This window comes from Pollachius pollachius (assembly GCF_949987615.1).
Source record: "Pollachius pollachius genome assembly, chromosome: 15".
NCBI lineage: Eukaryota > Metazoa > Chordata > Actinopteri > Gadiformes > Gadidae > Pollachius > Pollachius pollachius.
Genome location: NC_136948.1, coordinates 11,790,261 through 11,808,477, shown reverse-complemented (window position 1 = coordinate 11,808,477; position 18,217 = coordinate 11,790,261). Strand labels below are relative to the sequence as shown.

The following is an 18,217-nucleotide window of genomic DNA, read 5'->3' as shown; positions in this document are numbered from 1 at the left end:
TCTTTAATACATTCAGAACATGTATGTGGTTGGTTAGCAGGACATGTGTTTTAACCACAATCAGCAATATTTCACATCAGTGGTGCAGAGAACGGTTTTGGCTTCCACACCCGTCAGCATCAATAAGTCCAAACGTCACACAGCCCTAAGGAGCACTCTGCCTACTCATGGAAATCACAGGGGAATGCACAAAGGTGTTTCGCAGGCTGACAAAACGCTGTGTTCATTGATAATGGACCGTTAGGTCTCCAAGGAGGCACAAAACATGACTTAAAGCACAAGGCAGATGTTGACGAACCTCGTCTAAAGGTAAAAAAACAGTGACTTATTCAAGTATGAGCGATGAAGGCAAGGTAGGCGTTAACAAACTTATGGATACCAGTACATCTGGCTCTTCAAATCCCTTCATTGTTCAAGTATCGGGCATCGAATCGGTAGCAGCACGTTTCTAAACGGTATTGAGCCGGAAAAGATGGTCCCAGATCAGTCCCACTGTAAGGGAAGCATCGGCCCAGTGCGTCTTCAGTAGCCTGCGTTGGGTCGCCTCCTCTTCATCGACTGTAGCCCCTCGAAGAACTGCTTTATGTCCTCTGCTGTGACCACCTGACAGACGTTTGGACAGGAGACTGGTTAAGAGTCTGCAGGATGGGTTGAGGCTATTTCTAAAGGACAGGAAGCTATTCAATGCCCTTCAAAGCACAGTTTATTTTAGGATCAGTCCTCACCTTTTCTTCAACGGCATACTGCTGCAGGAATGTCGTCAGTTCTGTTTTTAGGTCATTGTAATCTAGGAAAAGTGGGAAGATCTTTTTATTGTTATGTTTCACATCTGGACCAGTAGCCTTTCCCGATGCAATTACAGTGTATTGTTTCGGCCAATTAAAAGCCCTCGTGTCCGTCCGGTGCCCAGAACTCACGGTAAATCATCTCCAGCTGCTGCACGTGGTCCATGGAGCTCAGGAATGACATCAGCAGGTCCTCGCCCAGCGGCTGCGCCCGGCCGCTGTTCTCGTAGGCCAGCACCGTGTCCGACTCATCCAACAGGAACTGCACCTCCGACTTCAAATAGGCCCTCTGTGGATGAATCCAAGGACACAGGATAATCTCAGGTGGAATCAAATGTTCTCTCTGAGTCGATCACAGACATCCACACCGTGCAAGCAGGGGGAAGGGTCATGCTTTTTTTTAAGCCTACCTTGCAGCTTACACAGGTGCACAGCTGTGAGCGCCAATTATAGGGCCAGAACACGGCTCCCTCTCGCGCCCTGTGCGGACCCCCGGTCAGGAGCTCCTTCAGCCTGCAGCCGTGGGTCTTCACCGGGCTGTCCGTCATCTCCTGGTGCGTCCGCTTGAAGGCCGCACTTTGGTTTTCTGGTTGCTAGGGCAAAAGAAACATCACTGAATGAGGAGCGAGTGTTGGGCAGGCGAGGCAGGTGGCCGGGCCCCACTGCGGTTGAAGTGCGATAAGTAGGTCGTCCTGTCCCGGCCGCACCCAGCCCCAGACACTGGGCGGGCGTGCGGATGAAATCATCTTTGTTTACAGTGAGCTGCCCGGTCAGAGCTGGCCAGAGCCTGTCCCAAGTGTACGGAGAGCTGTGCTTCACGGATCACTTCACCCACAATTACCCCAACCAGGAAGAAGACCGACCTGCTTTCAGGGCTCAGTTTACACATTACTATCCAGTGCCACCTGGTGGTGGGAGACACCATAACCGTGCACCCATGATACAACATTAATGTTACTATACTTCCAAATGGGGAGACATATGGTAGAAAAGAGCCGAATGTCTCCAGTCTTCTCACCTTGTCCAGGGTTTGGCAGGAGGATCCCTCGCCCCCGTTTCTAAAGGCCTCACACTTCCGGTCTTCCTGGTTTTCCAGTTCGTCAACATTCACCTCCAGCTCTTCCCCCGAATAACCAACTTTGATCACAGGCGCCGCTGAGGAGGAAGGAACGGTAAATTCTCCTTTAACTCGGATGTTGGGAGGTCAGACCTCTTGTTCATTTGGAATTATCATAAAGCAAATGTCACAGCAAAGTGAAAGTAGATGCTTGTTCAATGGGTATTGCACTAAGACTTCTACAGTAACATCAGTTATCAAATTAGTAGTGAAGCTAGAACCATATAAGTAACAATGATTGCACTGTGTGCAGAACTTCTGTACACTGATTCATTAAATAAAAACAATACAGTTTCTTTACTTCACCAATTAAAGAAAAGGCAGAAATAAGATTGCCAACTCAACCCCTGGACGCCTCTCGGTCAAAGTATCCAACTATGAAAAAGGCGTGAGCTGGGAACACTGGTCACCTGCAATATGAGCAGCATAGCTCCACAGGAAGGGGGCTTTGTTCATGCACGCCTCACACACCATCTCCTGCAGCTCCTCAGAGTCCACCACGGCACAGCCCAGGTGCTGAGAGGAGGAGACAACAGGCCAACCTTAATAGGCATGGACTCATCTTAATACATCGATGCATGTTTCAGCTACGGCGGATCACTCTGGTTTACAGTACTGCGTGAGACGTGGAATACCAGTGTGTATTGGACTGCATTTATATAGAGCTTTTTTAACCAGGGGTCACTCAAAGCGCATTACCGTATTGCCTTACTTTGATCTGTTCATACACACATTCAAACACCGACGGCAGTGTCAACCATGCAAGGCGACAGCCAGCTCGTCGTAGGATGAGGGACACCTCGACACTCAGCTAGGAGGAGCCGGGGATCGAACTAGCAACCTTCCGGTTAACGGCCAACCTGCTCTACCTCCTAAGTCACATGCCGCCCTTACATCAACAAGATAGAGACAAGAGACTTACCCTGGTGTGATACCAATCCTCACATATAATGCACTGGATCATCTCATCGTCCACCTAGTGGAGGTTTGAAGGGTTTTGTGAAGACAGGGACATGGTCAGGGAATCATTAAGAATGAAAGGGAAGGAATATGAGTGTATGATGTCTCTTTCTATATACCTGGTCGTCTGTGTCTGGATATGGCCGATCACAGGAGCAGTATTTCCCGCAGAAGTTGTGATTGTATTTGTTTTTTAGATTCAAACTGTCTTTGGTCTATTGAGAAAAATAAAGTGTATCAGCAAATGCACATGAAATCCAACATAAAAGGTTGATTCGACAATATAGTAAAATCTCAATGAAAAGACTCACTGGGTTTAGTTGGCACTTGAAGTCCCCAAACTTGTCATTGCCACAATCACAACGAAACTGTCTGTACAACAAACAAAAAGGAGATTTAAAAGCTATTTGAACCTACAGTTTATCACGGTGAAGTCCGAGAGGAGGTGAACACTGTTATTTCTTCAAGAAAATGAATCTTCCATTGGAATACCTTTTGGTATAAAGCTCAAAGATGTCATGTCCATCGTGGCAGATGTTTGCGCAGGCCAGACAAAGCCCACCAGGATCCACGCCCGTGGGAGTGCAAGTACTGCAGGCGAACACCGCCTGCCTCTTCACATAGCCCTGCAATGTTTAACAAATAATAAGCATCCATTAAACGGATACTGGCGCCACATGCAGACATATGAATTACCCCTGGAAGGTACCATTATTGATAAACCACGTTGGATCAGTACTTGACAAATCGTGCATTTTGTTGCAAAGACACAGCGACGTTTCTTTAGGGCCAACGTTGAGAACAACTGGTATGTGTGAATGCAACACCAGAGCGTTACATGCTGCAGGAATCCGGGTCTGCTGCAAGTCAGCACTGCGGTCCTTTACCTTAGTGTAAGAACAATGTTCTGGGTCGCTGCCCGCCAACACCGACAGCGCCTCTCTCAGTTCGTACTCGTCCGTGATATCTCGAAGAGATACGATTGTAGTGTCTTCTGTAACATCCGACATTGTAGTTCAGATTCAGAACAAAGGTCCCCGCGGATCGTTTGAACACAACAGGCAGACTGGCTCAGTGTTGACAAACGCCCTTTCCGGGCGGGAGTTGACCACGTGGCGGAAGTGGCGCAGAGTTGTTTTTGTGTCTGGTCGCGCGAAAATAAATCCGGATATAGTAGAATACAATCATAACGCGATCCAACTGTGCCCACGTTTCGTTTGAATGATGCGATAAACGTGCGAAATGTTTGGTTTACTTGGAGCATTCCATTGTAACGTCACTGCCGAGTTGAACTTTGCACCCCGCTAACAAAGCGCTTTTTGTTTGAGGATAACTTTATCGAAACAAAATGCAAATGCCTCACACAATGCTGCAAATAGTTTAGCTTGACACCCACCAGTCCTGCCGGACTGGTAGTTCTGGTGTTACTGTCGTCTATCCAGTGGATGGCGTCCTTGCAGCATCAACATTAAACTAAATCAAATAGTTGACCTGACAAACCTCGATATTTTTTTAAGCCCGATAAGCTGCGTCTTAGTTATTTCTTACATTCAAGGTAGCACATTAAATATGAATGACGTATTTTTCATACGTTTACTCATTTATTGAGGGTTTATGTGGCGATTTTAACAGTGAACCCATTGGCGCCCCCTGAAGGGGGGCGATGGTACTGCAGGCTGACAGCGACCCCGTCCACCCGGAATGTTCTCCGTGCACGCCGTCAGTCTGTGTGGATTCCAGGGTTGTGTGCGCCGTGTTTCAGTCCTGACTTGGATGTGAGACGTGGGAACATCTCGACGTGGTTCTAGCCGTACATGTCATCCGTCACCCAGTCGGAAAACTTCCCCGCTAAACAGGACGACCGGAGAATGGGAAACCACCGGAGCTAGTTCCTGAAGAGACGGGTTCCGAAGAGCAGCCAGGTTAGCTTGCACATAGCCTCGATTCCAGCTTGATTTCTAGTTAAACCAGTTTATTATTTTGTTCGTCTACCAACCACCGGTAAAGCACGTTTGTTGAGCAACAGTAGGTTGGATATCGGGACTTCTTCTACGTTGGTTGTGACACTGACTCAACGAGCTAGCTCGCCCTGTGTTGAACGCAGTGGTTCGTCGTTTTTGTCTCAGTTCGCTCTCTTAGCCAGCTAACGATAGCGATGTGTGTTAGCAGAACTCAAACTCACGATACTCAATGAGCTTGGCTGTTAAGGTGTGCTGAAACATTAGGTCGAGGTGTAGGGATACCGCTGAGAACTCTGTCACCAGTGACATGCAGTGGTTTCCCAGTGCCTCCGGACACTCCTGCTAGCGGGGGTCTCTTCTCCGGAACCGCAAGTCAACTTGTTTCCCCTGCTAGGTTCGTGCGGGGATACGGTTTCCTGTTGTCGCCCGTCCGCGTCCATTCCTCGGTCACATCATCTTCAGTCCTGGTGAAAATGCAGACCTTCCTCAAAGGCCGGAGAGTCGGGTACTGGCTCAGCGAGAAGAAGATGAAAAAGCTGAATTTCCAGGCCTTCGCCGATTTGTGCAGGTACGCATCCGATATATCTGACCCTCAAAGTTACTGATTGCTATTTGATTAATTGTATACATTCAATAGCTTAAGCATTAATTGAATCAAAGCATGTACAGTGTATGTTTTGATGACGTATTTATAGTACTTACTATCCTTCAGGATTATCAATATATATAACCCTTTATTCTGGCACAGGATTTATACTCTGGTATGATGTATAAATTATCCAATAATATTTAAATAGACTATTGTCTATTATAATATATAAAAAAAGAGAGGATTATTACGATCCGTGTGTAATGCCTTTACACCCTTTAACCTTTATAGCACAGTGTGCTTATTACTTAGCAATCAGTCATTAATGCTCCTTCAGCGTTTATAGGTAGGACTGGTAATGTTAAGTTGAGTTATAATGACCACACGTTCATCTCAAACCATTGTTTTTGTTGATGAGAGAACAGGAATAGTTAGAGTAACCCATGATGCTACTGCTCCATAAATTCCTTTCAGTGAATGGCTAGTATCTACTGAATCACATCCACCAAATCTTTAGGCCCTTCTATGTTCTAATCTAGGTTCTAGTATGACCAGTCAATGTATATATATTATGCTAATTGATGCTAATTTTATTTCATATAGATCGATTTACCCCATGTAAACAACAGTTGTACAATAAATTAATATGATTATTGACACTGGCTTTGCCCTTTTATACCAACAACCCTAAGAAAGTACACCTCAGCTTGTATTGGCTTGTACAGCTTATACAAGCTATTGGGGGCTATGACACAGCTTTTGACAGTGCAGTTATTGTACAAACAAACTGTAGTGTACAATTTTGCAGTTGTGCAGCTCCAGCCACATTTGTCTCCCAATGCTGAGGCATAGCTATGACATTCTGGTCAAAGGCATGTATTTACAGGATCTCGCTTCCCTATACCCGATGTGGACCAAGGGAGGGGGCGTGGCCTGTTCTAATGTATGTTATCTTGCCAAGTAATAGCCCATCACTCTGCCGGAGTCACATGATGTTGCATAAGGGGTTGTAAATTGGGGCATGGATTTGCTCTGTGAGACAGGGGAACTATACTGTGCTGCTTGACAAAGTCCCCTCATCGTGTATGTACAGCGTGTATGACATGCATATGCAGTATCCTTCCTGGGACTTATCGGTTCCTTCCTAACCTGGTCTGAAGGTGTACAGGTGATATAGGAGTTCCTCGACCACACAAACGTCCTCTCAGACGGTGACCATGCCTTGGTGCACCTGTCTTGTGTGGAACCCTTCAGTGGGTTAAGCCCAGCGAGGAATTTGGATTGAGAGGGCACATTGTACACATTGTGGTATTATAATCCACAGCATTTCTTTAATCCATTCATATACCTCTGGCCAACTGGAATCCCTCTCAACCGGGAAGCTGGATTAGTGTGTGTGTATATATATATATATATATATATATATATATATATATATATATATATATATATATATATATATTAGCTGGCATTTAAGCTATTAGATAGAGGGGAACCATATTGAAGAAGTGCAGCTTTAGAGAGAATTGGCAATTTTCCCATTGTTACAAGTATAATCAGATTTCTATTGCAAAAGAAAGAGTACCACAAAGCCCTCTGGTGTGTTCACATGTCAAACACATGTCATTCTCTAGTTCTGTTTTTCTAATGGATTTCCCCTGTTTCATACCACGCTGTTCATTCAAAGTCATCCTCAAGAGGAAGGAATATATGGAACTTGGCTTACCTCCATGCGGTTACCTCATACACTGTACGTGCTGAAAAGAGATACCTGTTGTTTCTATATGTAGAGGACCCGTCCGACACAGCCAACATGTCTCAATCGCCAGCACTTGGCTTAATTCATTGCTATTGTAAACTTGGGACCAGGGGCCAGCTGCTATGCATTAGTTACAGTTCAGTGCTTAACCTCAAGTGAGAAGGACAATGTGCTTATGGTGTAGACACCGGAAGGAGTATCCTTCTGACACCTTCATGCTTGGCAATAAGCAATTTAGGGTGACTTTAGATTTAAGACGTTTACTGTAGTTCCCTGGAACTCAGCCCTGTTTTTAACTTGATCAGATGTGCTGGTTCATACACACATCACTGCCATGATGGGACTTGTTCAACTTTCCTTTTAGACATCGTTCTTTTTGTGGCGTGAATCTGAAATGACCAGCCTTTCAGGAAGGCGTCGGTGCTGTCCTGTACAGCTGTATGCAGGGAGATCCCCGCTGGCCATGAAAGGACATGTGATGTCGCTTTAAGGCACCATCACTGGGTGTCCATTCATAACACAGCCTCCCCAGTTCCCAGTTTGGGGCTCATCATGCTTATTAGTAATGCGCGATATAAACGATATAAACGATAAAAAAATGGCCTACGATAGAGACTCTATCGCTCTATCACGATTACAATTACAATTACAATTAGGGCATTTAGCAGACGCTTTTATCCAAAGCGACTTACATTGGTTAATACACACATTGACACACCGACGGCAGAGTCAACCATGCAAGGCGACAGCCAGCTCGTCAGGAGCAGTTAGGGTTAAGTGTCTTGCTCAGGGACACATCAACACTCAGCTAGGAGGAGCTGGGGATCGAACTAGCAACCTTTCGGTTACGAGACAACTACTCTACCTCCTGAGCGATAATGCATGTTGATGACGCAAAATACAATGTTTAATTTTTGGTTTGGTGCGGTTCCATTTCACAATGCAATTTTCGGAACAGTGCCAGACTTTGTCAACAAACCCGCATGTGTGCAAAGAACGTTAAATCATTGGACAAAAAGGTCCGGGGGGGGGGGAAGCACCGGTGAAAGTAAACAATCATGGATATCCAGCGTGATAAACATTGATCTGCGGAGCGATCCAACTCCTCCTCCCTCATCCTGACTCGGAATGTGTTAAATGCATCGGCATTTTTAAGTTATGTTTTCCAGCATACTTTTTACTTTCTTTTGTTGGACCGTCGGGTGGTGACTCAACATGGAGCAAAGAGGAGACGGAATGTCTTTTGGATATCGGACCCAAATATCCAATAGACGTTCCGTCTCCTCTTTGCTCCATGTTGAGCAACGTCTCCGAGACCACCTCTCCGGCTGGGTCAACCTCCTTTTGATCGATAAAAAATATCGCGTAATCGACAAAAATCTTAACAATCAACTCTGAACTCACCTGTTCAGAGTTCATCTCGACTCTGCATAGAAACCAATGCACAGCCACCATTGAATGTTGTACGTCCTGGCACTTGTACATTGCACTTATTCAAGGTACTTAATTGTGTAGCATCTACAGTAGCTGCTATCGCTGCTTTACACGGGGAATGGGTTAGCCTAGCGATTGTAATACTTGCACTTGGTTCTATGAACGTCTTTACTGTACCGACAGCGATATATTGTTTCACTTCTTATGACAAATGTACTTATTGTAACAAATGCACTTATTGTAAGTCGCTTTGGATAAAAGCGTCTGCTAAATGCCCTAAATGTAAATGGGGGGACTTAAACTAAGTGTAGTGCCTTTTAGAATGGTTTGCACTTAAGGAAAGAAACCCAATACTAATTTTATTTATCTGCAACATTATGTTGAATGATTACAGTGTTTCACAATAAATGTTCTTGAAATGACATGCTATATTTCTCTTTTTTTTTAAATACATTTAGCAGTTTGGCTTTCCTTAGAGTCTATGTAACCTGTTCTGAAACGGTTATTTTATGATTTTATATCGTGATATATATCGTTATCGCAAGATGCTGCAATGTATATCGCAATATGGATTTTAGGCCATATCGCCCATCCCTAATGCTTATGTCTAATCATAATATGCCCCCTTGGACCGCTCTCCTCTGCGTTATCGGGCTCTTCAGAAAATATTGTTACTGGCTCCTGTCAGGAGAAGGCCATTAAACAGTCCTGCGATGGCGGTTTTTAGGGTTGGGTAGTCTTAAGTAAATGTATGCTGACATGCCGTTAAGACACACCTACGCCTTTCCTAACCTTATTCATTGCTTCGTATCCAAACCGTCTTGTAACTAGTGTTCCTGTACTAGTTTAAACAGATACTTTGTAGGTATTCTACTAATCACATGGTGTGGCTATGTCGGTACACTTCGCGTTTTCTTATTTTCCTTAAAGCCTAAACAAAATGGTTTGGCCCTGGCGTGCCGCTCTGTTTAGTCTTTTCTTTATCCCGCCTCTGTGTCAAGGCTTTGCAACAACATCGGAGAGCAGACAATCTCCCTATATATCAGAGCTGGGATGAACCGAAGGCCCTGTCTGCAATAAACAGGCCAGCTGCAGTATTAAGTATCAGCATTGTTGTGAGGCCCCGTGGGGCGGCTCCAGTGGGGCCCGGGGCGGGGCTCTAACCACGTAGCCACCGGGCCCCGTGGTTGGGGCTGTTGGTTGTGGGTCTTTTGGTCTTGTTCTGTCCGATCACCTGTTGTTGCCACATTATGTTGACACTGGGTTGTTTTAGCAGCAGTACAGAGTGACATCAACCCTGTTTACATTCTTCAGCCTAAAATGATTTTGTTGCTCATTGATTCCGAGCACCCCATGGGCGTGCCAGCATCCAACAGATCTGAACAAGTCTAGATCAAGTTTAGATGTCCTGGTGCCTGCCTGGGTCGTCGCGTGGTTATAAAAGGGGAATGTGTGTTTTGTAGGACGTGTAGAATAGAAGAAACTTGGATCTTGAATCAACGATACAATATTACGATTTTTTTGATTGTTTACTTTTTTAAACAATAGCAGAATCATGGCTGTACTCCATAGAAATTAGATTTTAGTTTTTTGTTTTTACAATACAATGAAGAATAAACTTGTAGCATAGAATTAAAACAAAATATATATGGAAATGTGGAAGGCACTTAGCTGATGGTTGTTTGGGCTCAACCCCGGTTCTCACTCTACCTGTTGCCAAGCAACCTTTTCTTTTTGTCAAAGCTAAGAATCCCTCGGCTGTCTGTGAAAAGTAGAGTGTGATCTAGTATAAAAAACATTAATAATATTTATGCATTCGTATCCTCCTGTTTCGAAATACAAGTTATTAGTCATGATGCTTTTTCAGGAAAATATGTAATGTTATGTTAAAATTATATGTAACATTCTTTCATATCAGAATATTTCCCCACTCATATTTTTCTTTTTTCTTTCAGGAAAAGAGGAATTGAAGTTGTTCAGGTAAGGTGCCACCTAGTCTCCTATTGTCTGATAATCACTGTTTGTTATCAATGGCTTATGGCCCAAAAAATGCAGACCGACCTACACACAATGATTATCAATCCAATATAGAAACGCACTGCATTGGATTCATCAGCATCCAACATGGCCTCCAAACACTGATCTCTTCTTTCATGTCCTTCCCAGTGCTCTACTTCATCCTCCATGTCTGTTTTTCTACCGTCTGTGCCTCGGGAGTTTATGCTCCATTTTGGTCATGATGTATTCTGCACACCCAGACAGAACTCTCTCCTGGGAGTAGGCCCCAAGTTACAGGGCTTTGTTTCCCAGTATGTACTCAGCTTCTCCAGGACAACCAGCAGACCCTGCAGTAGAAGTCAGCGGCCCAACAGCCGCAGCTGCTGTGTCTAAAGACTCAGTTATGGTTCCACGTCGACGCAACGCAATGACCACGCAGACACGTGAGCCTGTTTTGGTTCTGCGTCGGGTTTTAGTGAGATGACCAATCACAGCCCTTGCTGCTGCATCGCCTCGATGAACAGTTACAATTTTTGTAACGGTCTGTAAACCCCCTTGCGTTGCGTCGATGTGGAACCATAACTAAACCCTCAGACATGTTGCCCCTGTGTCTCAGACATGTTGCCCCTGTGTCTCAGACATGTTGCCCCTGTGTTTCAGACAGTTGGTTCAGGGCTGCAGCCCACATGCATGTCAGCATTGGGTGCGTTAGGATGTGAAGCTTTATTTTAGTGTGACGAGTGGAAGTTCGCACTGCACACTTATTGTATGTTGTACGGTCCTTCCTTGCACTTAAAAATAGTACTTGGCATTGTGTAGCATCTTATCATAGCTATCTTTGTTGTATACGGGGAATGGGTTAACCTAGCAATTGTTGTTGTTGTTTCTATGTACATCCTTACTGTACTGATAGCGATATATTGCTTCTTCAAATGTCAATGTAAGTTCTTGGGAAATTGCTTGTGTTCCAGACATGCTGCGGATTGGGCTCCAGAGCCTCTGCCGGTTAGGCCGGTCGATGGTATATGCTTTGAGATCGCCTACACCACCGGTCCTACCGATGGACCAATAGTTCAACCATTTTAATGCTGTGGCCTCAATATGCAAGGCCGATGTATCGGGCTGTTGCTCCCTATCACGATAAAGTAGAGGGTGTTTGAGGATGGAGATAGAGAGCGAGGTGATTTAGTTATCTTGTGGCTTTCACATCCTGAATGATAAACTATGGATGTGGTTCGAAGGAGACGGGAGAAGACTCCCGTCTCCTTCGAGTGTCGAGGTGTCCCTGAGCCAGACACCTCACCCAAGCTGCTCCTGACGAGCTGGCTGTCGCCTTGCATGATTGACTCCGCTGTCGGTGTGTGAATGTTTCTATGAACCGTAGGTCGCTTTGCTTAATGCCCTTAATGTAAATGCATAAGGTATAAGGGCTTGAGTGTGGTGGCAGCGTCGTACCCCTACCACCCCAAACCAAGAACCACCAAAATGGTGTCTTGCTAGTTTGACCGCTCTCCCTGAGATGCATCTGTGTCTACCTTGCCAGGGCGGTGCAGTGAGTATACCTCCGTATTTATAACGCCGTGTTTCAAACCTCTGGAGGATTGGTTGGCGGTCGTTATGACATCATTATGTTTTGCAAATCGTGGCTAAATTCGTCCGCCCCTGGGAGCTCATTTGACGTTTCCATTTGTAGCGTGGGAACAACATCTGTATGTTATCCATAAAAAAGGGAGAAATAAACAGGACAGTAAAGATAACATTAATTGTGCAACATTAAGATGGGCTCGTTGGTGAACACAGTGACGACCAATAGAGCTCTTTCAACATTACCAGTTAATATACACTATGTCGTGTAATGGCTTGACAGCATTTTCGGTTTTCCTTGTTTCCTGTGATCCATCCATTGCTTTGGATGAATTCATCTTTGGGAACCACAGTGGGCAGCCTCCGACTGTGCCTCCCGTTATCTCCCTGCAACACCAGCAGCGAGCGGGGTGAATGTCTGCCTGGGGTTTCCATGGTTTCCTGGTGTTTGTTCCTTCTAATTCACTCCACAGAAAAGCAGTTGAAGTTGTTTGGACGGTCTTGGTCTCGGTTTCCCCCGAGGGGTCCGTATAGGCAAGACCTTCAAGGCTTCAGTGCTCAGTTTGTGGGCCGTATGTCCACTGATGGGACGTATGTCCACTGATGGGACGTATGTCCACTGATGTCCACTGATGGGACGTATGTCCACTGATGGGACGTATGTCCACTGATGTCCACTGATGGGACGTATGTCCACTGATGGGACGTATGTCCACTGATGTCCACTGATGGGACGTATGTCCACTGATGGGACGTATGTCCACTGATGTCCACTGATGGGCCGTATGTCCACTGATGTCCACTGATGGGCCGTTTGAAAATGACAACTGAAACAAGAACACTTGTTTCAGTTGTCATTTAGAATTTGTGCAATTTTAAGGGGTTTGCCATCAGACCAGGGAGGGGGGGCTGCTAAACAACATTGTCAACATTTTAGACAATGTTGTTTAGCAGCCCCCCCCTCCAAGGTCTGACGGCAAACCCGTTAAAATTGCACAAATTCTTTGAGTGTTCTTGTTTCAGTTATCATTTAGACAATGTTGTTGAGCAGCCTGCCCCCCCCCCAAAAAAAAAAAACTGGACTGTCTGTCCACTGATGGGCCTTACGTCCACTGATGGACTCTATGATGGACTCTATGATGGACTGTCTGTCCACTGATGGGCCTTACGTCCACTGATGGACTCTATGATGGACTCTATGATGGACTGTCTGTCCACTGATGGACTCTATGATGGACTGTCTGTCCACTGATGGGCCTTACGTCCACTGATGGACTCTATGATGGACTCTATGATGGACTCTATGATGGACTGCATGTCCACTGATGGACTGATGGACCGTATTTCAACTGGTGGGCTGTTTCTCCATCGGTGGGCTGTACGTCCACTGGTGGACTGTATCTCCACTAGTGCACCGCACTGATGGGCCTTATGTCCAGTGGTGGGCTCTATCTCCACTGGTACATGCATGCCCAAACAAAGCTTTTGACTTATTATCAGACGTTGCATAAGTGCTTGGGAAGTTAAAGTTAATTCATCTGCGCTTGCTATTTCTCAGCCGCATATTCAACTGTGGTCAAAGCTTTTTTCATAACTTAACGAGCTAATACCATGTTTTACGTAGAGGTCATCTTTTTATATTTTAAATATATGCACAATGTCTGCATACTTTTTGACACAAAGGCGTCCAGTCTAAATGGAGAGGGAGAGGAGAGCGAAGTCCTTGGGCAGCCAAGTCATTCACTGTACCCCGATCGTACAGTAGAGTATAGAGTATAGACACCACAACAAAGCACTCAGGCTCCATGTGTGTAAAGCAGTGCGACCCATACATAAGGAGCACAGTGTAATCAATATTTCATCAGCACAAACTGCTTTTACATCATCTAAGAATCTGAATGTTCCTGTCTCGTTCTCCTGCCCTGCATCTCAATCCCTTGCTGTAGTAACAACTGCTACCATTTTACGAAGCAGAGTGGTCCCTGGTCCGAGTGCATCCGTGTTTTATACGGTTGTGTTTTATGCGCAGGCAACGGACCACCTGTTTGAATGCAACCTAGAGGCTGAAATCTGATAGGTCATTATGGCAGAGCAATGAGATGGCGTGTCTGTGGGGCCTGCTTGTTGTGGTGTAGATCATAGATACTAGTAGGTAGTAGGTACGCTGTGAGCTGAAGTACTTGGGCTCAAACATGGATCCGTAGTCAAAAGGACGCAGAGATGAGAATGTGAAGATGCTATCCAAACCCTGACTCCTTCCTGTCCCTCACTAAATCCCAGCCAAGGCATGACACGGTTGACGAGGAATCAGTTCTTCGTCCAACGTTGTTAAATCTCCATTATTGCTAGGCCTGTGATGGCAGTGAGCGAGGGGATGGGGCGTACTGGACAGTCGCTCCCTTGCCAACCGTGCCTGCTGGGCAGCATCGCAAGAGCCACAGACCCGCTTTGTAACGGAGCCTCTGGGTAAACGCTCGCTTGGCACCGTCCTCTCCCTCCGTTTTCACTTGTCCTCTGCTTTTGTCTTCTAAACCTGAGCAGGGCCGCCGGAGCTTTGGCACGACAGCTGTTTTCTTCCCTCCCTTCTGTGTCGGGTCGTTCTGTTCACTCTCATTTAAGAAAACGTCCGAACAGAAAAATGTGTTTAGCTAGCCCCCGTCTCATCATCGTGCGTCTAGATTAACTCGTGGTTAGCCCAATGTACTCCTCTGTGATGGGTATCCATGGTGATGAAGGCTGAATGTCAAATACCTCATAAGCTTCGGTACCAGGGAGGGTGTCTGCTGAGAGACGTCTCATTATTCGATAGCCTCCAGGGGAGCCCATAAGAGCCGCATTCAGCCAAATTAGCTCTGTGTTTGACCCAGCACTCATGATTTAGCAGGAGACTCAGTGCTAGGCTTCTTTCCTCCATCTCTTCGGTTCAGTGTGTGCTTCATGAGTTGTGGCCCCAGGCCCTATTATCTCTGCTGCATGTAGGTTCACTTACACAAGTGTGTCAGTGGTCCGCACGCCATCCAACATAATCATTCATCACGTCTCCCGCTGCACTCTTAGCACACGGTATTTATCCACTCAGATTAAAGAAGGGAAGATAAGGTCGGCCTGCTACATGGGAACCGCCGGGAGACAGAGGAGAGACGGGGACAGGGTCCTTTGCCCTCCCGTCCTCTCAGAGACATCGTGGAAAGTGGACACTCAGCTAGTGTGTGGTCCCGCCAGGGACAGGAATGGTCATATATGGCTCTCTGTGTTTGTTTTTTGATCAGAATCGGCTGTGTTGGATCTCCCAGGGGGGGCCAGCCAAAGCCCTCGGTGGAGCTCGATAAAAGCTGGAAATATATTCCTTCTGACCCACCGTCCCTCCCCACGTCCTGCTGTGCTCCAGGCGGTCCATCAGTGCCTCAGCCCACCCGGACCCCCCCCCCCCCCCTCCAGAGGGACGTGCAGGGAGATCATCTGACATTCCTTCTTTTAGCATTCAGCAGATCCCCCCCCCCCCCCCCATCCACAGGCACTTGACCCCTGGGTTCCTGAAAGAGCGCCGCGGCGACGTCACTCTCAATCCCCGTAGGGCGAGAACAGCTCATCCCCTCGTAGGTGTCCTCTCCGGTGGGCAATGACCCCACCACAGAGCACGTTGGTTTGGCCTGTTATGTGGTGTAAGCGAGAGACTAAATAGTTGAATGAGAGTTAAATGGTAAACGGAATGCATTTATACAGCGCTTTCTAATCGGTGGCCACTCAATGCGCTTTGCAATATTGTCTAACATTCACCCTTTCATGCACCCACTCCCAGACTGCATGCTGCTGCTGCTATCTCCCGTCTCCTCTGGTAGGCACGGCAGTGTTGTTGTGGTTGAACACCATGTATGCAAGTCTGCATGTTGCGACAGGATGGAGTTTTATGGATGTTGACTTTTCAACACACGGCTCTCAGGGTGCGAGCAGTGTGGGTTTCCTCTTCCATCACATTTCTAAACCCTTCTTTGTTCACTTGTCATGTCTGAGGCTTGCTAACCAATAGGTCATACCATTGTCTCGACTCACTCGCTAAAGAGGGATTTTTGCATTGTTGAACCTTTTTAAATAGATTTATTAAAGGGCTTACTCAACACTAGTTAATAAGGCAGATGTTCTATAATCCTGGTGTAAAGCTATGGACGGATGAGATCAGACCTCAGGAAACCTTGCCACCAGGGAAACCAAATGAGGTGGATGACTTCATACTGCGTTACAATTCATTAATCTGCAGTAGTCAAAATAGCATGTTTAGGGACATCAACTTTTAATGAGGAAATTCTCTGACACCGATGCCGTTTTAACAGGTCATTGACATTCAGATACGCTTAATCAGTGTAGAAACTTGCATTCGATTTCTGCCTCATGACTCATAATTTCACATAGAACAACGTCACTCAAACCCCCAGATAAGAGATCATTATCACCTCAGCAGAACCCTGCCCTCAGTCAGCTCCTGTGTGCCCGACATAGAAACGGGTCGGATGGGTCACGGCGTCTGATTCACTTATTTATCGACTGGGAAGCTTCGACCAAGGGTTAACTAATTAATGATCTGGCCATCACTTCTTCTGGGATGATTAACCAGCCCCCATTGACTCTGGCTCTCGCCCCCCCTTCAGCCAACAGAGCTGAACGGGTTTACAGCCGGGGCCCGGGCCTCCCATTGATAACAGCCCATGTAGCTAAGGCGTGGTGGTGGCGCTGGGTCTGCCGTACAAAGGGGGATCTTGTTAAAGGAATCCTCCTCCAGTCTGAGCTCTTGTTGATGCAGGTGCTGCCTAACCATCCCGTTGTGAAAGGTAATCTGGTAATCACCTGTTCACAGATTAGCCAGGCATGGGCCACAGGTACAGCCCTGTTTACGTAGCGGCCTAGCACACTCAAAGCGAGCTGAACGTGACCAAGAAGCGCACTAGCAGTAGTAACCATCCGAGAGCAGATGTTTGTTGTGGGTCGTCTGTTATGGCTACAGAAACTATTGGCTCATAGGTTCAGTGAGTCAGCACAGGCCGGTGGGTTGGCTCCACTGACCTGGGTGTAGATGTGATGAGCGCTCTCACCCTCGATCTTCTACTGAACGCCCCAGGGCCCTGGCCCAGGCCTACCCTCACCTTACGTGTCTGATGGATGTCATAGAAACGGTCTAGAAGCATCTTTCTAACACGAAGTGAAACCGCCCCCCGAACATGTTTTCCTGTTGTGTTTAATAAACTGTAGCCGGTCTCCAAGGGAACAGGAGTCGGTTTGTGTTCACATTTCAGGTCAGCTGAGCACTTGGCAAATGAGGCGTGAATTGTTTTCATTGCCAACATCCCAACTAAACAACTTTCGTCCTGTTTTAAATTCATGAATGACAACTACCTTAACGGAAAACCTCCCACCAGTTACAGCCTCGTGTCACCTCAGCTGCACCAGAAGAACTTAAACGAGTACCAAAAGTACATTGAATGGATGATATATTTATTCACCACGAAACAATAGGATGACAACTGTAGAAGAAACACACCATTGAGATGGAGGGGGCACTGGTGGTCTTTCATCAGTGGCCTTCATACACCACCTGCCCCAGCAATCAACACACACAGAACTAATTACTAATTAACTTATGAACTCAGAACAAGAAAAGACATGACTCAGGCAAATGGTAAAACTGTTTAGAACCAAACCCAACACCAAGGCTTGACTGTTGGTCGTGAGTCACGACGCACCATCACAGTATCGTAAAATAATCGACTTTGTTTTTGCTCTTGAACGTGTTGCCCACATCCTGGAAGCCTTGACCTTTAACCCCTGACTGCTCCCCCCCCCCCCCCCAGCTGGACCTCAACCTTCCCCTGGAGGAGCAGGGACCCCTGGACGTGATCATCCACAAGCTGACAGATCTCATCCTGGAGGCCGACCAGAAGGACTCTCAGGCCGTGCTTCAGGTGCAGAGAGTGCAGGTAGGAATGGGTTCCGCTCAGGAAGAGAGGACAACATGTGTGAACAGAACATGTGTGGATGCAG

General features: G+C 46.4%; 2 protein-coding genes across 4 annotated transcripts in view; one reads left to right on the top strand and one right to left on the bottom strand.

The window, feature by feature from the left end:
* Positions 1–52: 52 nt before the first annotated feature.
* LOC307086737 (putative E3 ubiquitin-protein ligase UBR7) lies at positions 53–3,872 on the bottom strand (the record flags this gene model as incomplete). Its single annotated transcript, XM_079752045.1, has 11 exons — positions 53–603; positions 726–787; positions 918–1,074; positions 1,196–1,378; positions 1,804–1,940; positions 2,313–2,418; positions 2,825–2,878; positions 2,982–3,077; positions 3,174–3,234; positions 3,355–3,488; positions 3,750–3,872. 11 exons carry the CDS (start codon positions 3,870–3,872, stop codon positions 523–525), a joined length of 1,194 nt encoding a protein of 397 aa, XP_079608171.1. The 3' UTR covers positions 53–522.
* Positions 3,873–4,548: 676 nt separating this feature from the next.
* Positions 4,549–18,217, top strand: part of LOC307086550 (inositol-tetrakisphosphate 1-kinase-like) — a gene marked incomplete at its 3' end in the record, with an annotated part of 33,675 nt that continues 20,006 nt past the window's right edge. For all 3 annotated transcript variants that reach the window (XM_079751795.1, XM_079751794.1, XM_079751796.1), the window contains exons 1-4: positions 4,549–4,784; positions 5,218–5,391; positions 10,561–10,585; positions 18,028–18,153. In XM_079751795.1, coding sequence (XP_079607921.1) covers positions 5,297–5,391; positions 10,561–10,585; positions 18,028–18,153 — 246 coding nt within the window. In that variant the 5' untranslated portion in view covers positions 4,549–4,784; positions 5,218–5,296. The remainder of the gene's footprint in view (positions 4,785–5,217; positions 5,392–10,560; positions 10,586–18,027; positions 18,154–18,217) is intronic.